Here is a 23,901-nt window from a genome sequence, read left to right as displayed (position 1 = left end):
ATGTGCCAACGATTTACAGTAAAACATGATAAAAGGAGCTTATTTTCATTCCAGGGGTGCTACAGGAACTCTGGCATGCCTTTTAACTGGAAATACTGTTTAAGATAATGAATATGGAATTCCAAATCAAGAACAACCAGCAGTCCACTATAAATTATACATTACTGAAAACATAAATGGCAAACTGTGCATAGGTATTGTAACCAGAAACATCCATAATACTGTGCACAATATGGCAACAAACAAACAAAAAAAGGACTGAACACTCAAAACGTTAAATAAATGAAGTGGCTTAATTTACTAAATCAGTCATGCAAGACTCAGGAAAGACCTCTGCAGCAACCTTCCAGACTTCCTTATTTATAAAGAAAAGCTTTCCAGAGCTTTGATTTTAGTGTGAGAGAAGAGCAGTTAGACACAAACTCTGTAAACAGTGTCTTTCATTGCCATTAATAATTAGAAAACAAAGGCTGTCCCCAGATTAGCAAAATGCATTTTCTTTTAGGGCTCATGACAGTCAAATGTAAAACAACCAAAAAAAACAACAACCACTAATGGCTCAATTGGAAAGAGACAAATAAATCAATAGGATAAGAAGTCTCATCTTTCTCTGGCACTGTAAAAATCATAATTTGCTCCTTATTATGTAATTATTTCTTTTATTCAGTCTGCTAAGCATAGCAACAATATTCTATAAAACAGGCCAAAGCCTGAGCAAGACAGCGATTATTTTAAGAGACATATCTAATGCCTTTAGACCTTCCACTCTTGGCACAGTGTCTTGGATCCATTACAGACTAAGGCAGGTGCATGGAAGAAAAGTCGATCCTAAAAATATCCTTGAGAAGACTAAAAGACACTTGGAGTGTCCTCAGTCACCGTAGTGTGCTTTGACTTTTCACTAAGTTACTGCAGAGGGATCATTACTTGATATAATTTCTGTTAGGCATATTGTTATAATTGCATTGAATAATAATTGCTTAAATTTAGTAAGGCTAGTAATAAATATGCAATATGATGTGAAATTGTCTTCTTCATTAGTTTTTAAAACAGTAAACATTTCACAAATCACAAGCCAATCAGTGACTTAGCTGCTCTTATTGAAGTACAAAGCTGCCAGGATGCTGTGATGCCAGACAAATGACACATCAACGGTTTACATGAGGGATATCTGATACATTATCAGGTAAACACTTCCCTCTGTTGAGCCCCCTAGACTGTGAACAATGCCTCTAGGGCTTGCGTGGCTAACCAAAAGCATCTCATATCACAGAGAGCCACTACAGCATATTCCAAGCGAACTTACACTCAGCCACCCAAACACACTCAGGCAGAGATAAAGAGCTACCACAGACTACACGGTGACAAAAGCTTGTTCTGCAGCTGGCTCTGGTCCCTCTCCCAGCTTTTCCAAAGTAAGAAGAGATGCAGGAAAACAGGAAGGCACTGCCACTGTGAAATAAGGCCAGAAAACATAATTTCCTTGCAAATTAAACATATGCCAACTTTCAGAAACTTTGGGAAAGTGCAGGCCACTCAATTCAGAGACAGAGGCTGCATGTTGCTTTTAAATGGGTGACCGGGGCGTTAACGCAAACGTAAACAGTCTTTTTCTGCATCTTCTCTGACATTAAATGGCAGGAACCCTTTCCGTGGGAGCATACCCATACTCGTCACACCCCATATAAAGGCGTCTCAGATGTATAGGAGCAACGAATAGCCAAGCAGATCCTTAAAAAAACGCCGGAGCACCCACACACGCCTCCTCCCAAAAAGTATTGGATGTCCAAAGGAATCCAGTCACTCCCCCACCACCACCACCTTGAAAGTACATATTTGACAGTGCAAAGTCAGGCAGAGCCTGCACTCCAGCTTAGCGTTCAGTTAGGCACAGACGCCCCAGCCCCTCTCCCACTCTATCCTTGGTTTTCCGTTGGACGTTTTGTCGGTGCCGCCGAACAACACTAAGCAGCCATGGATGCCATTAAGAAGAAGATGCAGATGCTCAAGCTCGACAAGGAGAATGCCTTGGACAGAGCTGAGCAGGCCGAGTCAGACAAGAAAGCAGCAGAGGACAGAAGCAAACAGGTCGGCTGTTTTTTTGTCCTTCTTCCTTTTGTGGGAAAACCCGAAAGATGCAGTAAAAATGCAGGAATACCAGTTTAAATGGACCGCCTCCTTAAAACGGATTAATTATTTTCATGGATAATCCCAGTTAAGGATTAAAATTAAGAATAATCCATCCTTTAAACATTTTTTTGCATTTTTAATGTCATTTTTGAAGAATGATAAAAAAGAAATCATCCTCTCCACTGTTTTAGCAACTGTTGATGTAACCCATAAACCATATAACCCAGAAATCATTTTTGATTAAGTCCATTTAAGAGAAATGTCGCTTGATCGTTGAAAACTGCATGTTTCTGTTATATTCTGTTTAACTGTATAATTTGTTCATGTGCATGTGAAGTTAGAGGACGATATAAGAGAGATGGAAAAGAAATTGCGTATAACAGAGGACGAAAGAGATAAAGTGCTTGAGGAGTTCCAAACAGCTGAAGAAAAGCTGCTGACTGCTGAGGAGGTCGCCACCAAGGTATCTGATCCTGAAGTGCATGGGCTTCCCTAACTTTTCTCCTGTCTCTTTCTTTCCCGTGTGCTGTCCCCTGTCTCTCTCTCTTCTCTGTGTGTATGCGCTTTTGCGCCTGTGCGCGCTCACGCAACTCCGACCCTCCGCTGATCACCCCTGAAACTGTCCTGCACTGAAACTCAGCTTGAGGACGATTTGGTAGCTCTGCAGAAGAAACTGAAGGGAACTGAGGATGAGTTGGACAAGTACTCCGAGGCTCTTAAAGATGCCCAGGAGAAACTTGAGCTGGCTGAGAAGAAAGCCACCGATGTAAGTAAGGAAGGGATTTACAATGGCACCATTCCTACACGCTACCCCACATCTTCATTCTGCCACCTCTGAGGGAAGCGACAGTTCACCACCACTGCTCCAATCTGTGGATGGGTTTTCCCCCAAAGCTGATACACTACAAACTTTTATTTATTTGTTTGTTTGTTTTTAATCAACCATTTAGACCCGTAGTTGGAACTGTCGTTTCTTGAATTGTCACACGCACAATCACAGTCCAAAGAAAGTCGGTTTAATTGTTCAAATATAGTACTTTCAAAACACCTATTTTTAAACTCAGTTCATCCTCCCCTGGAGCCTCGTCGGTATTTCTGTACAAATTTGTAACAATCTCTCGTGTTTGTGGACCGTGATCTCCGCCTTTTAGGTCTTTTCAGAGCGATAAGTCATGCAGACTGAACGCACAGCCTTCCCAAAAAGCTCAAGCGCCAAGATAAATATAGCCCACTGCTTTATATGGTCAAGATAGAGCTCACATCTGCGTGCTGCGCTCTTTGCTGACCAAAGGAAAAAACGGTTCCCTATCAAAAAGTCTTGGGCAGCACACAAATTAAAAAGGAAAAAAGAAAGGAAAAGAAAGCTGCAGCATTTTTTTTCGATTGAATAAAAAGTTCTTTAAAAAAGAAGAAGAAAACTTTGTTTTGTTGCCCCACTGTTTTATCCCCTTGGTAATAAATGCGTGACAAAAATAAATAAATAAAATAAATTATGTAAAGAATTCAGATTTTGTCATCTTAATGGCCTCATAAAGATAGGTTTTTACGACAGGGGTCCCTCGAATGACAAGAGGTGACGGCCAACATCAAGTTCGGCAGATAGAGACGTTTGCTTATAAAACTCAATCAGACGAATCCGGTTGCAGAGGGGAAACAAGCTGTAATAATCTTTTAATTGGATCTCAAAGTAGGGGGTGGGTGGGTGGTTAGGCCAAAGTGGGTCAAAAGTCAATTGAGTAATTGAGTCTTCTCAGCTCGTATTTGATTGGACATTTCATTTCCTATAGAAAGCGTATTGTGGTGCCCCCACCCCCCACCCCAAAAGAAAAAGATATTTACCAGATAGTTTGTGGGTTGTTCGAGTAACTTTAACTACTACTTGTGTTTTATGGACTTGTTTTTCCCTTACATATTTTAGGATTGGTTGTTCCGTGATATTTGCAAAGTTTCAACGGCAGCCTGTAATTACTGTAGCCAGTGAAGACTTATTGAATGTCCTGCACTCTCCAAAACATTTCACTGCCACGTATGTACTGCTCGCGGCTGACCCGCAGAGGGGGCTGTAGCACAGTGTACGCTACGAGTACGCTCCGTTGTGTGTGGGTCTGGGTGTGTTCACGTCATTAAACAGCATTGGTATTTTGTATCTTTTACATTTTATTATATTTTATTATTTTAAAGTGGCAGTGCAGCATGTTATCGCGGTCTAAAGTTTTGCACAACCCCGCAGGATACCGGTTATTTTTTCATGCTTCTTTTGAAATCACCGTACTTCCTGGTAAATACATTGACTGCACAGTGCGTCTCCAGAAGGCTTGCGCACTCTTTCGCCTCTCTTCACGCAGCCCTCTGCACAACCAAGGACGTCACCTCGTTCCTGGTGAAATTCTCGGAAACTGTGCTGCAGCGCAAAAGTGTAGTCCTGTTTTTTTTATATTATATATCTAAGTATATACAACGGTACATAAACAATGGCAGGAGTGACATCGCTGGATGCAGTGAAACGAAAGATCAAATCCTTACAAGAGCAGGCAGACGGTGCTGAAGACAGAGCCGAGAGATTACAGAAGGAGTTGCTTGCGCACAGGAAAGCCAGGGAACAAGTAAGCATGTTTACCGCTCTTAGAGCCTACCTGCGAGCGCACAATTGCCTCCTTTTTGTCTTTCTCTCTCTGTATCATTTCCTGTGCACTTGTGTAGAGTTCATGTAGGGCCATAGTTTGAATTGATACACAGTGAGATAGCGGGATTGCTCTTGACCCACCCCAGTGCTGGAAGCTGAGCTTTTACTTGGCTCTCCGTGTGCCACCGCAAGTCTCAGATGAAGCTTTGATAGCCCGCTGCTCCTGGATAAGCGCCTCTAATTGGCAACGTTAGGCCGCTGATGCCCTGTTGGCTCAGCAGCAACTGTGGCACTTTGTGTCATTGTATTGTCTCATCTCCTTAAACGAGTTCGCTTGCATTTCCTTTACCGGTAAACCTGACTGTTTTTATATATATATATATATATATTTCGATCCTTTAATTCATTGCTCCAGCCCAACCAGGAGCAGGCCACACATTTGAATAAAGTATTTTCAGCAACCAGGAAACTACCACTGTGGCAACATTTGAAGGTGCCAGTGTGCTCTGTCAGCTTATGCTCTTTGACTTGCCCTTATAAGGACAATATAGTTTCACAGCAACGAGCAACAGAACATAGCGGTAGTTATCTGTACGGGAATTAAATCTTAGTGCACAGGCTCGCAGCAGTCAGAGTTAATCTCAGGCTTAGTGTAACAGCTTGTAATTAATGTTGACAAACTATAATGTATTAGAAATAGTAGTGACCACTAATGGGTTTATAGGTCATTAGAAACTTCCTCATTGTGCTTTAAAAACATCCAGTGCATTCTGGCCCAGCGCTGCACATTTTAACCTAAGGCTGCAGGGGAAAGCTTCTGAAAAGACTTTTGCCTCGTGTGCAGGCTTCTGCCGAATATCCGCTTTTCAGTGACACCAGTGCAGGTCTTGATCCCTGCTGAGCAATGTCAGAAAGCAGAAATAGCTACACGTTTGAATAATCATAAAAAGACCCACCTTTTTTTTCAATGTGTACTCGTGTATATCAGCTTTTCTGCAAAGATACCACCTCATTTAACACAGATTCCATAGCTTACACTGATGACCAGATAAATTACACTTAAATGTTTCAAACCCCAGGGAGCCTACTTTGTAGCTGTACAATGCAAGCAGTCATTTTCAGAATTCATTAATTGTGCCAGGCCCTTTTGACTCGAGCCTTGTTAATGTCCTCTCAGGGGAGCTCAGTAATGAGGCGTGGCATTCAGCCTTATGTTAGTTTGGGGAAATTATCATTATACATAGTCAATGAGGAGTAAGCCTGGTGGGAGGGCTTTTCCCAACAGGTGGCTCACAGATAACACTTCAGAACAACCACGATTACACTCTCTCAGTGGGCATAAAAACAATGGTGGCGACACCTACTCTAATAAACAAATACATTCACCGGTTGCTTTCTTTGGACCGACTTTCTTGTTGTGCTATATGTGACTGATTTGTTGAGCATACCCGCAAAAACAATCTCCCGACATGATGTTTCTTCTTTCCTTAGGCTGAGGGAGAGGTCGCTTCCCTTAACAGACGTATCCAGCTGGTTGAGGAGGAGTTGGATCGTGCTCAGGAGCGTCTGGCTACTGCTCTGACCAAGCTGGAGGAGGCTGAGAAGGCTGCTGATGAGAGTGAGAGGTGAGTTTTGTGAGGCAGCTCAGGCTCAGACAGGGAGGTAAACAGGCCATGTGAACATGTTTCCACTCCTTTGTGGAAGTGCCTCTGCTCTTTTTTAATATCAGAAAACATTTAGGTATTCGCCTTAGGAGCACATTAAAGATTTACTTGCCAGCACTACTATTTAACCACATATGAGTCCTCAGGGAAAACTGCAGGAAGTCTGTCAGGTCTCACCACTTAATTCTTAACATTCTTTGACTGTTCCCGCACACAGAGGCATGAAGGTCATTGAGAACAGGGCCATGAAGGACGAGGAGAAGATGGAGCTGCAGGAGATCCAGCTGAAAGAGGCCAAACACATCGCTGAGGAGGCTGACCGCAAATATGAGGAGGCGAGTTTTTTTTAAGCATTTAGCTTTGAAATTGATAGCTCTGCAACAGACGTTAATTCAGTTATAACAACCCTGAGCTCTTCATTCTGTTAAACTTGTTTTTACCCAGTTATAACACTTGAATTTTCACAGGAAAGTTTGTAATATGTCCTGTATCCTTTAAACCTTGTTTATAATTCACCAGAGTTGGCGTTGTAAGGATAATCGTAAGCGGGTGAAACACTCTGGGCTGGATGTAACCCAGTGCTAACTGTCTCACAGTCATTTCATGGTTCTTTTTTCTAAAAACGTTGTTGTGCTACACCAAAAGGTTGCCCGTAAACTGGTCATCATTGAGGGTGATCTGGAGCGTACAGAGGAGCGCGCTGAGCTGTCAGAAGGGTAAGTCCTTTTGCCTTTTTTTTCACACACAAAATCTTTGCTTAAACTTGCACGTATGCTGGAATTGAAATACTCAGGAAGCTTCGAGCGCTAACACTTAAAAGTCTAGTAGTTGTTTCCATTTGAACAGTGTGCCCTGTGTTCTTACTGTATGTGCTGATTATTTGCATGCCCCTCGTGGTTTGAATGGTTTTGGCTTGCACATGCGCGCCACACCCACTAACAGGCGTGCTCGAAGAGTGGAGGATGAGCTAAGGGTTTTGGAGCAAAGCATGAAATCACTAGACTCCACAGTCATACAGGTACTGCAAACAGAAAGCATAACACACTTGTATCTCTGAGTGGCTCTTCTCACTGCTTTGCTTGCTGTGCTTGCTCCTCTCCTTCATTGTGCTCTTTAATTCCAAGTGCAATTAGACTGTTTCATGCCTAACATGGCAGGGGCTGTGCAAGAATAACACCACAGAAAAGCATGATATTTCAATCCAAGCAGATAAAAAACACACTGCTACTGTGTTTTCTCACATTCCTGCTCTGTTAAGGCACTTTTGAGGTACTTGGCGTTCCCTCCTTGTTAAAACCCTGTAGTTTTTATTTATTATTTTGTTTCCTCTCCCCCTCCTTCCTTCTTTTTCCCTCCACCTTTTTATTTGTGTCTACCTCCGGATCTGTCCATCGTCGTCTCCCTCCTTTTTCCTACTCGTCCTTGGCAACTTTATCCCCTAAAACACCAGCAAATGCTCTGAGCTTGAGGAAGAGTTGAAAACTGTGACCAACAACCTGAAGTCACTGGAGGCACAGGCTGAGAAGGTACGTGCCACCCTTCCGGGCGACTGCATGCTGTCAAACCCTTGCAGCTCCCCTGCAGACTTGATGGATGGGGCGCAGAAGAGCCTCTTCACTTCTGTTTTTTTTTTTTAACTCATTTCTATAAATGCAGTGAAAGTATTTATCTCAACGCACATGTTTGCGATTCCTTATAGCTGTTGTTGTTTTTGACCCACAGTACTCACAGAAGGAGGACAAGTATGAGGAGGAGATCAAGGTCCTCACTGACAAGCTGAAGGAGGTACAGTTTCACAATGCCCCATCTGGTGTTTTAGGCTCACACCAGGATAATTTACACAAGTTTCCACATCAAGTGTTGGACTGACTTCTGAATCTGTCTCTGTAATGCAGGCTGAGACTCGTGCTGAGTTCGCTGAGAGATCAGTAGCCAAGCTTGAGAAGACCATTGATGACCTGGAAGGTATGCTTTTTGGGGGGTTTTGTTTGCTTGCTTTTCTGAGTTTGCCTCCAAACTCAGAATGCTACTATGATTATTTTTCCAATGTTTATTGTATCATTGGAAGTGTTTTGGGTAAGTGTTTCAAAAAATCTCCTAGGTCCCTTTACCACATTTCTTTTTGAACTCTATCCTGTTTCATCTTCTCTTTTTTTTTCAGACAGCATCTTATTTCTATTTTGGTACTTCTTATTCTTTCACTATTACATTTAGTTGGTTGCTTTTTTCAGTTCCAGTTAGGAAAGGGTGGTTTTAAAGTTAAGCAGCGATATCAGGCTTAGGTGTTGATTTAGTCTTATAAGCACCACATTGTAGTGAAATACAGCCCATTTCTCAATGGTGCTGAAGAATCTAACCTTAGATCTGCTGCACATCCACTCTGTCTTTCTGGTGTAACTTTGTTTCCTTTTTCCCCCCCTCGTTTTTCTGTCCTCTCTCCATGTTCTTTTTTTCCTTCCCTGTCCTGCAAATGGTCTGGATGCTTCACCTTCCACCTCCTTGTGTCATGTTCCTCCTCCACCTTTTGCTTTCAATCACCGCCCTACCTCCCGCCCCACCCCCAACATGCACCTTTCACTCCTGGCCCACCATTAGATGAGTTGTATGCCCAGAAACTGAAGTACAAGGCCATCAGCGAGGAGCTGGACCACGCCCTCAACGACATGACTTCCATGTAATTTTTCTACTTGCCGTACCTGCTTGTTTCCACCATCATGCCCCCTCTCTCGCCTCTGGCCTGCACCTGTGTTACCTACACATCAAATGCCTCACCTCTTTTGTCTCCCTCATTTATTATTTTACATGCTCACTAGAACTAAACATCTCATCTATACTAAAATTCTTTTTTTATATATAGTCTTATATATAAAGTTTCAAGTTTTAAAACAGAAATTTGTTGCCTCTGTACTTGAGCTGCTCCTGTACTAGATAATCCTGTCTTTAATTGTGTCCTTATGATGATACTGTATGCCTTTTGTGTCAGTATCTTTGACGTTTGAGAGTACAGAAAAAAACGAATGAAGTCATTTCATGCATGAGCAGAACGCAGCATGATAATATTTAGATTCTTTTATGAGTTTATGTTCAAATGCCCATTGTAATATCGTTGGACATTTTCACTTCTTAAGCAATGCATGCAAGCATTTGTTGATTGACAAAAACTGCAATAATGATTTTTTTTTTCACTGAAACTGGTTTACATGCTGATCCTCATGGTTACATGTAGTGTCCCCATTTCTACTAATATGGTCTACTTCCGTTGAGAAGAAAGGCCCACACATGTGTTTGTGATACCCTCCTTTGCTATGTCAATATACCAGGTGAGGAGAAGAGGCCATAGCTTAGCACCAGTGTGGCTGAGCCCACAGTTTTTCCTAAGTAAAATTCCCAGTGTGTAAAGATGAGAGCCACAACTGTCTGTCAGTTGAGCGCTGCACCTCGTGATGTAGCAGGAAGGTGTTGATGTAATCACAGGAAGGACTTGCCCCAACCCTTCAGTGTGTGTGTGTGTTTGCAAGTGTTTTCCAATGCACAGGATGCATTTACACTGTGCATTGTGGTTTTTGTGGTGCCCTTCCGTGACTCCCGTGTGTCTGGTGTATTTTGGTTGGCATTTTACATTTCCGTAGGTCCCCCTCCTGCTCCCCCCAGGTTCACTCTACTTCTTCTCTTCCACACAGATAAATTGTTTACACCTCATCAAAGACGCCTCCTGCCGGCTGAGCAGCATCTGTCTGCTCTCTCCAGCCTTTTCTCCATTTTTCCCCCCCTTCCCTCTCTGTCTTTGCTTCCCTTTCCCCCTCATGTCTTCATGTCAACATTACTTGCATCCCATCACTTGTACAGAATCCTAGAATCTTTCTGCGTTGTGTAAAAAAAATAAACGTCCTTCCTTCTATGTAAAGCTGTATCTCTTTTCTCTGTCCTTTTTATTTTTCATTCATATTTATTTTTCACTGGCTCTAATAAAACCAGGAAGCCTTGATTTTAAGTTATGTTATTGAATCATTTTCTCTTTTTTTTTTTTTTTCTTGCATCTCAACAAACCACTAGGTCCTCACTCTTCCTTGGTGTAGTTTTATGGATTTCAGTCGATGCTCCTTTTCTTCTTCGTCCAAAGTTTTTCTTTTCTGTGAAGCTGATATAATAGGAATATCACAGCAATACTGAAAGCACAGAAACCTCCAGCATCTGTAGATACTTGACTGAAAGCTGAGTCTAGTTGACTGATGCATGCAAGCACTTTTGAACATGTAGTATTGTGATGGGAGTAATTGGCAGGAAGGATGTTTGAGCTGGTGGTAATTGGTGTTGGGCTGTTATCAGCAAGACTGTGGCAACGTAGAGTAATGGTTGGCGTGCAGAACAGTATGTAAGAGTTGTGGAACCTCATCTGACGATGAAATATTGGATGAAACTGACTGACATCAGTGATTATGACAAACAGGCTTTGTATGATATATGGTATCTTGTCATATATTTAAATAAATACACCATGACACATTCAGACTGTTTGTATTAAAGTCATTGCCATAAATTGTGAGAGATCAAGATTAGCAGGAGTGAGCATGAAACCAAATTTGGCCTAAAGACTGGCTGAGGTTTAGCAGCCACATTAAAGATACTTACAGGAAAGTGAGTGAATAATCAAGACAGAGTAGTGATTGAATTCATGATTTATTTTTCTGTTTCTTCATTTTTCAACTTAAATGGTTCCATTTTAGGATTTAGATCTTTGGCTCTTGTTTTGTCACAATGCTCTTCTGTTTCTTATTCTATGCACAGCCCTGGCTCGCCTCTTGCAGACAAAAAGAAAAAGCAGGAACCATCAAAATACTTTATTTTGTAATATCATTTATTATTATGGCTATTTAGACCTTTTACAAAGATTAAACCAATCTCTCGGTGCTCCTTTCTAGAGAAGGTAGATGTCAAAGGGTATTCCACTTTCTCTTTTCCTGTTTTCCTCTGATTTCCTATTCTCTCTGTTTTTTCAACTTGCTTTCTGACTGCAAAGATCGCCTCTACCATCAACTTGAGAAAAACCGCCTTCTCTCTAATGAACTTCGCGTGGCCTTGAATGAGGACTAACTTGTTCATGCGTTTGTTCCGTTCACTGCGGTTTTGCTTTCGGTGTGCGTATGACAATCGGATCCAGCGTAAGATCCAAAGCTCTTCCGTTTGCATTGCCCGAGTACGATGCCTGTGCTGCTCGATGTGTCTGTGTCGCTGTTGGTGGAAGTGTATTTGAAACCGTAAAAATCAGGGATTATTTTTAATTACATATAATTTTCTAACCTTTCTAAGTTTGGCATTAATAAACTGTTATAACCAACACTATAATAATCTACCTGTATACTGTTGCTGTGTGTTCTGTGTCAGTTGCAGTGTATTTGTAATCTGCATGACCGCTTGCTATTCTGTGTGTTTCTGTTTGCTGTCAGTGCTGTGCAGGTCGGGTTAAAAAGCACTCAGATTTACCAACTGACCTGAACAATGTAGCCAGCTTGATTATTAATACAAGCTAACCAGCTGACTCACTTGTGTGTGCTTGTGTGACATTAAAATGTTTTCATTTTGATTGTTCTAACAGAGAAAGTATCACAAGCTAAAGAAGAGAACCTCGAAATGCACCAGATGCTGGACCAGACTCTAATGGAACTGAATAATTTGTGAAAGCACGGTCTGACCCCTCCCCTTGCCCCTCACACACACATACACTGTGGTTTTGGCTTTATGTATTTGCACCTTGCTTATCGTAAACCCCTTCTTCTCGTACCTTGCCAATGGTGGAGAACAAACAGCCAGATGCTATTCTTATTGCATCGTCCTGCCTTCAGCAGAACTCAAAGGGGAAGTAACGCTTAACCATTCATGAAGCCTAAACTGAGAAACACGGTTGTTTTCGCAAGCCAGTTTTTATCTTTGCCTTTTGCAATCCTTGATTTTTTTTTTTTTGACAAGTCATCTGGTGAAATGACCATTGACCAAATACCATTGGTTACAAGATTGTTTTCTACAACTGCATTTAAGCTGATCTGGTACGTAGCATTCTGCCTTGATCATGCACATACCAAAGGACAAAGTGGAGAAATTTTGCACTTAGTAAAACCTCAGCATTACGCATACAACAAACTATGTTAAAGAAGAGTCATTACACCCCAGTGAATATACACATGAAAGTCATCACAAGTGTATGTATACCCTGACAGTCACTGTCAGTATGTATACTGGTGCTACTGTAATGTTAAAGAAATGGCACAAGACTTCAGCCCTTTTTGTTGTTGTTGTTTAAAACCAAGGTTCAAAATTGTTTCATTTTGTCTGTATAGTATGATTTTTGGTGTACCGGTAGTGCTTTGTTCTAACATTGTTTTAATGTAGACGTCTCAAGTGTCATCATATCTAAAATGTAAAAAATATAAATATAAATAAAAGCATGTTTTGAAAGTTTTGTAACTTTGTTTGTGGTACATACGTAGACTTTTTGTTTTGTTCATCAGAGGTGACCTGTAGTTGAATGAAGCTTGATTGCAGTGCAAAAGAAAAGAGAAAGCTTATTTAATAGATTTTATTTTATCTTTCCATATGTAAAATGTATTACATTTTTCAAATAGCTAAAAATTAAATAAATCTATTAATTTTGCAGCATTTTCAAAACTTCTCTCTCTTATTTCTTTTCCTTGGGCCTCAGTTTGACTGCCATCTGTTCAAAAGCATTGTAATGTGTTTCTTTGGTTCACTCCAGCTCACCCAAAACAGCTACAATATTTTTTCAGTTCAGTCATTTACCCTCTGAAATCTCTCTAAATAATTGATCCAAAAAACTATAGTAATTTTACAATAAAACATCAGATATACACTCACTGGACACTTTATAGGTACACTGCGCTAGTACTGGGTTGGATACTCTTTTGCCTTAATTCTTCGTGGCATAGACTCAACAAGATGCTGGAAACAGCATTTGTTGTCGGTTAAGAGATTTTGGTCCATGATCCCATGATAGCATCACACAGTTGTTGCAGATTTATTGGCTGCACATCCATTATGAGAATCTGCCATCCCAAGGGTGCTCTATTGGACTGAGATCTGGTGACTGTGAATGCCATTTGAGTACATTATCATGTTCAAGAAACCAGTTTGAGAGGATTTGAATATTGTGACATGGAGCTTTGTCCTCCTGGAACCAGTCATCAGAAGATGAGTACACTGTGGTCATAAATGGAGGGACATGGTCGGCAACAATATTGCGGCATTTAAATGATGCTCAGTTGATATTAAGGAGCCCATAGTGTACCAAGAAAATATTCCCCACACCATTACACCAACAACCCAAGACTGAACTGCTGATACAAGGAAGGATAGAATCATGCTTTCATGTTATTGTTCTATTCCAGCAGAAATCAAGACCAGGTAATATTTTTCCAATCTTCTATTGTCCAGTTTTGGTGAGACTGACGGAAGTGGCATCCAATCTGGTCTTCTGCTGCTGTAGCCCATCTGCTTCGAGATTCAGCGTGATGTATATTCAGAGATACTCGTCTGCATACCTTGGCTGTAACAATTAGTTATTTGAATTACTGTTGGCTTCCTATCAGCTCAAAGTAGTCAGGCCATTGGCCTCTGACCTCTGACATAAACAAAGGCATTTTCACTCAGAGAACTGCAGCTTAGTGGATCTTTTCTCATTTTTGGCCCATTTTCGGAAAGCCCTAGAGATAGTTGTGTGGGAAAACCCCAGTAGTTTGGTAATTTTGGAAATATTCAGACTAGCACATCTGGCACCAACAACCATGACACGTTCAAAGTCACTTAAATCACTGTGAAACCCATTCTGATGTTTGATATTAACTTAAGCAGGCAGCCTTTTCATCATATCTGTATGTCTAAATGCAGTAAATTGCTGCTATGTGACTTAACTTTTGGTGTTAAGCAGTTGAACATAAGTACCTAACAAAGTGGCTGGTGAGTGTACTATATAGTATGCGAAGTACTTCACTTTACTTGATAGATATCAGTGAAGTTAAAGTTGAAAATTAAAATTAACTTTCACGTACTATATGCACATACAGTACAATTAATATATTAGTCACTAGTTTATGTTGGCACAGAACACTGTGCTTGCAGCAGTTAAATAACTGGCAAGCCCACTGACATTCCTTTGCTGCTACAGCAGTGGAAAGATAAGGGTCTGTGTGTGGGTGAGAGAGAAAGAGAGCCAGAGTTTATTCTCAATGCGGTTGCACAAACCTGAAGTTTGGTCTCTAGCTTGTGTATGTAGGCCTATTGTGGTTATATGGGTTGGCATTCTTAGACACTGCAGATGGAATGCTCCCCACTGTCTGTTCATGTCTGTCTGTGTTTTTTTTAAGCAAATGCATTTGTATATTAATGAAATGCATATTAAGAACGATGACTTCACTTCATCTAAATATCAAATTATGTTAAACAAATACCCTGAATACCCTACAATCCCACGTTAACTGCTGGGAGATCAGGATTTACCCATGATAATAACACACCTTGTAAAAAGTAGTGTAAACAAATTGCTGTAAATTCTATGTTAACTTACTGACATCCAGCTACAAGTCTGTTACTGTAAATTTAATTCACATGAGATCCCGTAATTCAATTACTATAAATTAAATAACTGAAAGCTATCATACATTTAATTTACAGCATATTTGCTGTAGATAATACAGCAAATTACTACCAGCGACTTTACTGTAAATGCAGTTGTAGCATGATGTAAAAAGTGTTTACAGTAAAGTTAGCAACTTTACTGTAACTTAAAGTAACTTTAACTTTAAGTAACTTTAAGTTACTCTAAACAGTTGTTTCCAGTAAATTAATGATGTCCAGCTGCCATCAAGTTGCTGCACAGAGTTACAACAACCTATGTACAGCACTTTCTCGTCTGAAAGCCAGGTTTTTTACTTTTACTTATTTATTTGATTGTTTGTGTCATTATTAGTAAAGTTAATCTACAGAATAAACTGTGTTTTTAGCATTTATTTCTCTAAATGAATATCCCTGCTGGTGTGTGCTTGTCTTTGTGTGATTTGTTGTAGTATTGTTAGCACTGAGTAGGCCAACATACACAGTACACACGTCAATAAATGCTGATATTGTTCAAGGACAAGGTTTTATGTTCCCTGGTCTCACCCAATGACTGTATAAAAGTCATTGGTCTCACCTCTAGCTACAAACCCTGCCCTATTCCCCTCGATCAACGTTCTTTGAATCATGATTTGATTTATTTGGTCTTGTTCGAGGCGTTCCGAACGAGGACGCGTACAGGAAGTAAACAAGCTGTTGGTAACGGTGAGCAGATCATTGACTGGAGCCACTTGTCGCCGACAAAGAAGGAGTGCTTTCTCACGATGTTGCGTTTGTTTTTGTCCAGGCAAAGTACTTTTTGTACCAAATGCAGCATGTTAGCAGCGCGCGAGTCGCCTGTGACGACCCCGCGTGCAGGAGCGCGAGCCAGGCAGCAGCAGAAGTCAGATAGTATTTTTATTCAGCAACAAAGGCGATATGTGGGAGGACCAGCCTTTCGTAAATACCGGTTAAAGTCCACGATTTGGATTTATGGGGTTGGAGTGGGGATCGCTTTAGCTGTCGGGCTGAAATACAGCAGCGACGGTGCCAGCAGTTTCTGCGATGTTAAAGTTACGGGAGCAGAGAAGACGGATCGATACAAAGATGCTATAAAAGTTAGCAGAGACCTTGTGGAGCGGATAAAGGTAGGCACAGAGGTAGGCTTATAACTTGCTCTGTAATTGATTGACTAGTGTCCCTTTGCTCTGTCTTATTAACCCGAAGCCCACCTGTAGCAACTCGGTGTGTTTGTGTGTTGGCAGGATGAGGTCGGTGCTCCGGGAGTGGTAGTTGGCGTCTCTGTGGATGGGGCTGAGGTCTGGTGTGAAGGTTGGTGACCATGCATCGCACTATTTTCATCCCATCCCACAATTCCCACATGCACAGTGTCCCACATTTTTAGTGTAGGGAGTTTACAAAAGTTTTGCTCAAAGTGTGATTCAAAAACAGCTGATCCAACACAAACATGACATGACCGCACAGAAAAACAGCTGAAATAACGACTGCTATTATAGAAAAGAGAATAACATTCTCCCATACGATTCTGAGAACAAACTAGGGCTCATTTCGGTACCTCCGGTGTGTACACTTTTGCTTTAAAATATAAATTAAATAAATAAGGGAGCGCGCACACATCGGATGTTGATGAATGAAATGGTAAGTCTTAAAATATATCCTACCATACACTGTGTAATTTGTTGAGAACAAAATTGTGTAATAATGGTCAGTGGAAACCATTATTATTAACCCCTTGAGCACTGGATTTTTTTACAGGACTCTGAAAAACTAAATACAGCCTTACTGCTTCCATTTGAATTACATGGATAACTCACAGCTAGGTGGTGCTAGTCAAATGCAAATGCACACTCACTGATTATCAGCAAGTGTGAGCAGTGTGAGCCCTATAAGCTTCAGTTAGCATGTTAAATGTTAAAGTTCATGTCAGTATAATTAGAAAAAAATAAGCAAACATGTCTTGTTTGGACAGGGTTTCAGGAGCCTCTAATCTCTAAAAAAACAAACAAACAAACAAAAACATGGCATGTGGAACTATGTCCTTTATACAGATCAGACCAACGTGGAGATGTTTGGCAAAAAACAAACAGCATATCAACACAAACGCCCCATACCAGCTATCAAAGCACAGGACTTGGGCACCTTGCAGGCACTGATTCAGCCATGAGCTCCTCTATATACCAAAGTCAAATGTGAGTCCATCTGTCTGACAGCTAAAGCTTGGGGCAAACTGCGTCATGTGATAGGACAATGATCCCAAGCACAGCGGCAAATCTACAACAGAATGGCTGAACAAATCAGTCAAAGTCCATACCTGAGTATGACTAAAATGCTGTGGCAGGACCTTAGGAGAGTAGTAGATAAATTAATCCCCACAAACATCAATGAACTGAAGCAAAGTTTTAATAAAGTGTGGGTCCGAATTCCTCCAGAATAATGTGACAGACCAACTAAAGGTGATACTACAAGCTACTGAATCATGGCGTGCACTTTAAATATGTAAAAATAGACACTGTTACAAATGTTTTAACAGTAATGTAACACTGGCTAAAGGTTAAAAAGGTTAACAGTTGTTGTACAAGAATGGCAGCAAGTCCTAAAATTTGTTATTGTTGCTATTGTCACTGTTGGCAGGCTCTGAGTGGCTCAAAACAGACATTTTAGGTCAAAGCATGTAGCTGCTTTTGACTCAACTGGAGGTAGCCCACTGGTATCTGCTTGTATTAGTATTTCTGCATATTTATTATAGATTGTATTTAAATTGTGCTTTGTTGCAGTGCTAAAAAAAAGATACATTTAAAGGGTCTGTGTTCAGTTTCCTTACTGCAGAATGTTTTAAAATATATAATTTATTAGGTTAATGAGTCATCTGTAAACACCAGTACATTTCCCTAAAAATGCATTGCCATTCTTATGACTTTTTAAAACACTTTATCTAATTTAGGAATTGGTTATGCTGATTTGGAGAATCGTGTCCCATGCACGCCAGAAACGGTGATGAGAATCGCCAGCATCAGTAAGCCCCTCACCTCTGCAGCTGCTGCACGACTGTGCGAGGAGGGGAAACTAGATCTTGATGCCCCAGTCCAGAAATATGTCCCACAGTTTCCCCAAAAACAGTTTGATGGGCAAGACGTAAGCAATTTCAAATACTGCAAAAAAAAAAAAAAAGACATGCAGTATCTCGTTCTTCTAGCATTCGCAGTGTTTATCTATTTGTTTGGTTTGTATTGTTTTTAAGGTCACAATAACCTCACGTATGCTTCTGTCCCACCTGAGTGGCATTCGGCATTATGAGAAAGATGCAAAGAAAGTGAAGGAGGACAAAGAGAAAGCCAAGCGACTTTTAAAGCCCCCGGTTAAAGAAAAAGAGAATGAAAAGAGCTCATCTGAAAGCAAAGACAACAAAGCCGCAACAGATCAGAACACCAAGAAGAAAAAAGAGTTTGAGCACGAGGAGTACTACTTAAAGGACAACTTTGAAAGTGTCATTCAGTCTTTGGACCTTTTTAAGAATGACCCCCTCATTTTCAAACCTGGTAAAGCTCAAACTTTATTTCGTTGTTTCTCTGTATTCACAGTTACAATGCTAACATCTTGATGAGATGTATGTTTTACTCCATGCATGCAGGCACAACCTTTCTGTACTCCACTCATGCCTTCACGCTGCTTAGTGCTGTTGTGGAGCGGGCTGCTGGTCGGCGATTCCTGGACGTCATGATGGATATGTTCCGCGAGCTGGGAATGCTCAATACAGTGCCCGATGAGAATGACCCTATTATTTACAACCGCTCTAGGTAGTGTATAATCTCCAGTCTCAAGTTATGTCCAAATTGCCTTAAAAACATGATGCTCATGCTTGTTTGGGTTTTTTTTTGATGAGGTATAGCAGTGAGTTTGTACTACCTGTCTATGCGATTCCACAGGTTTTATCATCACAACAAGCGCGGACGTGTTGTGAATTGCCCATACGTAGACAACTCCTACAAGTGGGCAGGAGGTGGTTTTCTTTCCACTGTGGGAAACCTGCTGCTCTTTGGAAATGCTCTGCTTTACAGCTACCAGGTGGCTCACTTGCAGGATACTAACGGCTTACTTCCTGGATTTCTCAAACCCAAAACAGCGATAGAGCTTTGGGCACCAGTTGATGGGACCGAAGCCAGCTGGGATAAGGACGGACTGTATGCTCAAGGCTGGTTGGTAGTGGAGAAGGTGCAAAAATATGGCCAGTGCAGGAAGCGCAGACACTATGTATCACACACAGGAAGTGCTGTGGGCGCTAGCAGTGTCCTCCTGGTGTTACCCAGCGAAGAGATTGACCAGTGCCAAGGACAGACCCCAATCCTCCCACAGGGGGTGGTGGTCACCATCATTGCTAACATGCAGTCCGTGGGACTCAACAACACTGCACTGAAAATTGCGAAGGAGTTTGATAATGCCAGAAGGAAGTAGAACTGTTTACACAGGTGTGTGTGAGTTTACCTGCAAGAAAACTTTGTGATCTTGTGTCATTTTGATAGAGCTTTTCAATGTGTCTGAACTTTAAGGAAATAAAATTAGTCTTAAGTATCCATTTATATAAATGTTTTGAGTTTATTTACATTAAGCATTTTCTCAATTACAGCATTAAAGTAAGGAAGACATTCTGCCACTAGACGGAAGCAGTCCCCGCCCCCCCCAAAACAGACTCTGATACAAGTTTCTTGGATTTATATAGAAGGCAGTTCAATTCTCTTTAAAACGTAACACGTCAATCCAGAACATTTTTTTAAATAAATTACTACTTTTAAGTAAAAAACATTTCGCTCACAATTTATTTAAATCAGCTTTGCGTATTTTCTTCCTTTTAGGGCCGTCTATATACAGATATTTCCTTAAAGAGGGGGGGGGACACTGACTACATATTTTTTACTCTCTAATGGTTTCACTGTAGCATTTTTAAAATACCAATATCAACAGCCACAGTGTCAGTCCTGACCTAATGCTGGCAAGAATTCTAAAGTGAAACCATTCAGTCAGCATTTACAATGTTGTTTCTGCCCACACATTTTTTTATTTTTATTTTTTTTTAATTTGTTAACAAATACAAACTATGGGAAATGCAGTCCAACAAGTTTGGATTTCCTCCTCTGTGCAGCAAATTGAAGCCAATTTGGTGACACCATTCTCATAAAACTCCTGGGATCACCCGTGCCCCTGTTTTTGTTAGATTTAAGGACACCGATGAATAGCTTGGGATAAGCTAATTATACAGACCCCTACACACATGCATGTGTGTTCATGCATGTGTCCAGCATTGTGGGATCCAGTTTTAAGTTTTAAAAACTGCAAAGTGCTGACATCTTTGTAAAGTGAGATCTCACTGACTGGTCCAGGACACCTCAATGAGCAATTATACTTTAAGAGATGTGATTAGATGTGAGATTAGGTTAAGAGTGGAGGTTTGGAATGAAGCATTGAAGAGGAAGAATTACTAGTGCGTTAACGTCTCACAAGTAAATAAGAGTGTGTAATGGCATGTCACCAGAAATCACACATTCAAATCATTTAAAAAAAATGGACTATATTTACAAATGCAAAATATTTTCTAATAACATACAGCCACTTAGTTTATAATCCCACAATTGCCACAAATTTTAAAAAGTCACACTTAAACTGCACTTTAATATGTTTTGACAAGGTGAAATGTGATTTAACATCAGAGCAATGGTGGTGTGATACTCGTCAATTTGCCCTTTAAGGTCAGTGCAGTAGTTTTTCACTCTCTCATTTTTTCATTTATTTTTTTAACTTTTTTCAAAGTCATTTTCAAAACCTCAGATAGCATGACAAGATAAATGACACTTCTCACAATTCGTTCCTGAAACCATCAAATGCACCACCAAATCAAATCAGAAGGAAGGATCATGCTCTTGATTGTACCTTCCAGTATTCTTGGTTGTGGTTCTGTTGTCTCTGTTCCTTCGCTTTTCGCATCCTGTGTGGTGGTAAGTAATGGTTATAAGCTTAGAAAGTATGTACAGTAATACAAAGACGTCCTGGTGCTACTTACAGATGCTTTGAGAGTGTTTACCTAAAACCACAATGTACTTACTTGCGTATGTAGTAGACAATAAATCCCAGCACTATCAAGATAAGGAGAGTAATGACAATCACAGCTGCAATTAAACCAGCCTCATCTGAAATGGGCTGTGTGACTCCGAGCTGGAACTGTTCACATCTGCTGCCTTTGTAGTTTGGGTTGCACCTGCAGGCAGATAGCGTTGCACAAATATTTGCAAATTCACAAACAACATTGCCAGGTTGGGTAGTGTCCATATTTTTTTACATGAAGATTTTTTTTTCTAAGACAATTAAAAACACTGATTGATTTCAATAAACTTACACACAAGAAAGTGTGTCCATGGAAGATATTTTATAACATGTCCCTCCATTCATGCAGTAGGTGGCATCCTCTGCACTGCAAGGGTTTCCATGATCTACAGAGATAACAGAAGGTAGGATAGTTATAACACAGCTGGAAATATGCTTTTTCTTAATATATAGAATTTGTTTGCTCCTCAGAGGGTTTTAGTTTTATGATTGTTGGTATTATTACCTGACATCATTGATAATGTTCTGTTTTTCCTGCTGTCTCACTAAGAACACAAGGAAGAATTTTGACAAAGAAAAGTACATGAGCACTCAACACGAGGAAAGCATGTTTTTAGGCAACATGTAAACAATTTCTGTGAATCTGACAGGAGGAGTCATAGCGTTATTGATTATTACGTTAGAGAAATATATCTCTAATATACCTGTTTGAATAAATCAACAATCTGCCCTTACCAGCTCATAAAATCCCGGCTTTTGGGTGGTTAGCGCAGCTCCTGAGTCTAAGTCATAATGACACCTGGATCTCAGAGGACGTAGTCTTGAGAGTGAGCTCCTCCCTAGGCCTAAAAAAATGTTGAGATTGCAGTTTGTCCGCATTGCAAGTTAAATGTCAGGATACAGGCTGGTAATGTTTTAACATGAAATGAACAGTATTGTTGTTTTTGTTGTTGTATAAGCAAATCAAAATGGTTTTAGGAGGTCTGCAGAGCTTCCTGGAGGTCATTATATGGCTTATATGACCTCTGTGAGTGTTAGAATCGAATGAAGACTGATTACATGACATGTTGGTTTTGCTTTTGTAGGATAAGTTTCGTCAGAAAACAGGTGACGAAACCGACTTCTGTGAATGCGAGCTTGGTATGTCTGGGTTTGGTACAACTGAAACTGAATGGAGTGGCATGCAAAGAATGTGTGAATGTAATCGTGGGATGAGTTTATAGTCAACGGAAGTACTATACTAATTCTTGCATAGAGATAATTACTACACTGCTTAGAACCGTTAGGTGACAATCAGCTGGCTATTTTTAATCTTTTATGATCATGTTTTTCTAAATTTATGTAACCCAGCATCATCCAGTGTGGCAACGGTAAACTGATTTAATTAGTTATCTGTTCAATTTGTGATTATTTAATGCCTCCTACACTTTTCATTTAGCTAATATACCGAGGCACTGTTTTTCAAAGGATGTACAGTTAAGAACTAATTAACAGTAGCCAATCACTCAATGAGGCTTTATAGATAAGTTTGATTTGTATATACGCTGCTTTGTTTGCTTTATTCTGCTCTTAAAACTTTAAATTTATCAAGAAATACTTTGTTTTATGACCTTTATGAAATCCCAAAAAGTTGATTCCGTTCATCATCATCAGTGAAAGAAACATTTCATCACTCATCCGAGTGACTTCTTCCGTCTCAGCTGACTGCAAGTTTCCCCAATCTTATAAACAATACATTTGCAGAATGACTGAAACTAGTAGCACTGACAAACCTTTTGGGATTTCCTTACCTGGATGATTGAGCATGCATCAAGACCTTGATGAAAAAATACAAAAGGAGACGTTCACATTTTTCAAAGCTGTCTTAAAGCATTAGCTGATGCTCATTTATTGACCTACTTTGAAACAGGTTTGACTTGCTGTAATTATTTTGTTCTATTCATATAGGCCATTACAAAAAGGCCTTTCATAATGATCATCTAGTTGGCAGTTGGAGTAAATATCCAGTGGGAGTAACTGTCTTCTTGTAACTACATTTCTTATTTGTTTTTCTTTCTGCTGCAGATAAGGAGGAAAAGACTGTATGGAAATAAAAGGTTTTCAGAATAAAAAGGCTGACTTAGCAAGATATGCAGTTAAAATTATATTAACTTATCTCATGATAACCTAAATATATTTTTAATGATTTTTTTCAACTTTGTAATATGTTATATTTTTCTTTGTATTACATCCTTAAATTGATGCTTGATCCACTTCTAAGCTCATCCTGACTTGCATTAACCTGCAAAATTTCTTCTTATAGTTTTGATTTTATTGTACTTCAGTGACTACAAGGCATCCATGGACTGATCTAGCACAGCAGCCCCAGTGCTCCCTCCACCATGCTTCACAGCTGGATTGAAGTGTCCCTGCTCGAGTGCTCAAATGCCTTTGTTTCCTCAAACCTGGTCTACCTTTTTTTCCTCTTGCCAAAAAGTCCAGTGTTTGTCTCACCTCTTCACAGAACAGAAAATTAGGTAGACTGTGATATTTTTGTCAAGCTGTAATGATCTTGCTGTGTTCTGGGTGTTTCTTCCCCTCTTTCAGGATTGCAGGATTGCTGAGCTCGATAACCCACCCTTCCAAGAAGTGTTTGGAGAACAGGTACACACATACTTTTTATTCAGCCTGCGCTTTGAGTGTGTGTGTTTAATAAAGATAGGACAGTGCCATTGTTTATTAGTTTCATGGGTTGGTGTTTAGGTATCATTTTAATTTAAGTTTTAGAAATCTATT

The 23,901-nt window shown here is 40.3% G+C and overlaps 3 protein-coding genes across 9 annotated transcripts; 2 read left to right on the top strand and 1 right to left on the bottom strand.

The window, feature by feature from the left end:
• Positions 1–1,832: 1,832 nt before the first annotated feature.
• On the top strand, positions 1,833–12,871 carry tpm1 (tropomyosin 1 (alpha)). 7 transcript variants are annotated; one of them, XM_040025732.1, is made up of 10 exons: positions 1,834–2,088; positions 2,468–2,593; positions 2,771–2,896; positions 6,245–6,378; positions 6,635–6,752; positions 7,063–7,133; positions 7,868–7,943; positions 8,140–8,202; positions 8,313–8,382; positions 12,011–12,871. In XM_040025732.1, exons 1-10 carry the CDS (start codon positions 1,975–1,977, stop codon positions 12,091–12,093), a joined length of 981 nt encoding a protein of 326 aa, XP_039881666.1. In that variant the 5' UTR covers positions 1,834–1,974; the 3' UTR covers positions 12,094–12,871. The 7 variants fall into 7 exon arrangements, with proteins under 7 accessions (XP_039881661.1, XP_039881666.1, XP_039881660.1 ...); XM_040025726.1 differs by lacking the exons at positions 2,771–2,896; positions 12,011–12,871 and adding exons at positions 9,013–9,091; positions 10,098–10,924 and having other exon boundaries at positions 1,835–2,088; XM_040025724.1 differs by lacking the exons at positions 2,468–2,593; positions 12,011–12,871 and adding exons at positions 9,013–9,091; positions 10,098–10,924 and having other exon boundaries at positions 1,841–2,088.
• A 2,763-nt stretch (positions 12,872–15,634) lies between these two features.
• Positions 15,635–19,745, top strand: lactb (lactamase, beta). The gene is made up of 6 exons (XM_040025722.1): positions 15,635–16,175; positions 16,281–16,347; positions 17,978–18,168; positions 18,275–18,572; positions 18,665–18,830; positions 18,960–19,745. The coding sequence occupies exons 1-6, from the start codon at positions 15,801–15,803 to the stop codon at positions 19,483–19,485; spliced, it is 1,623 nt and encodes a 540-aa protein (XP_039881656.1). The 5' UTR covers positions 15,635–15,800; the 3' UTR covers positions 19,486–19,745.
• Positions 19,746–19,885: 140 nt separating this feature from the next.
• LOC120729819 (pro-neuregulin-4, membrane-bound isoform-like) lies at positions 19,886–21,960 on the bottom strand. Its single transcript, XM_040025723.1, has 5 exons — positions 21,862–21,960; positions 21,632–21,671; positions 21,419–21,512; positions 21,128–21,280; positions 19,886–21,010 (listed from the first exon to the last, which is right to left on the bottom strand). Exons 2-5 carry the CDS (start codon positions 21,639–21,641, stop codon positions 20,938–20,940), a joined length of 330 nt encoding a protein of 109 aa, XP_039881657.1. The 5' UTR covers positions 21,642–21,671; positions 21,862–21,960; the 3' UTR covers positions 19,886–20,937.
• Between the last annotated feature and the right edge of the window lie 1,941 nt (positions 21,961–23,901).

Source organism: Simochromis diagramma, unplaced genomic scaffold (assembly GCF_900408965.1).
Source record: "Simochromis diagramma unplaced genomic scaffold, fSimDia1.1 OVJJ01000293.1, whole genome shotgun sequence".
NCBI lineage: Eukaryota > Metazoa > Chordata > Actinopteri > Cichliformes > Cichlidae > Simochromis > Simochromis diagramma.
This window is presented reverse-complemented; position numbering and strand designations above follow the sequence as displayed.

Coding starts and splice junctions, on each gene's coding strand:
- lactb (XM_040025722.1), top strand. CDS start 15,801: ATGTTGCGTTTGTTTTTGTCCAGGCAAAGTACTTTTTGTACCAAATGC. Junction 16,348..17,977: donor GGCTGAGGTCTGGTGTGAAG/GTTGGTGACCAT, acceptor TATCTAATTTAG/GAATTGGTTATGCTGATTTG. Junction 18,831..18,959: donor ATTATTTACAACCGCTCTAG/GTAGTGTATAAT, acceptor GCGATTCCACAG/GTTTTATCATCACAACAAGC.
- LOC120729819 (XM_040025723.1), bottom strand. Junction 21,281..21,418: donor ATGGACACACTTTCTTGTGT/GTAAGTTTATTG, acceptor ATCTGCCTGCAG/GTGCAACCCAAACTACAAAG. Junction 21,011..21,127: donor ATTGTCTACTACATACGCAA/GTAAGTACATTG, acceptor ACCACCACACAG/GATGCGAAAAGCGAAGGAAC.
- tpm1 (XM_040025732.1), top strand. CDS start 1,975: ATGGATGCCATTAAGAAGAAGATGCAGATGCTCAAGCTCGACAAGGAG. Junction 2,897..6,244: donor CTGAGAAGAAAGCCACCGAT/GTAAGTAAGGAA, acceptor TTCTTTCCTTAG/GCTGAGGGAGAGGTCGCTTC. Junction 6,379..6,634: donor GCTGCTGATGAGAGTGAGAG/GTGAGTTTTGTG, acceptor TCCCGCACACAG/AGGCATGAAGGTCATTGAGA.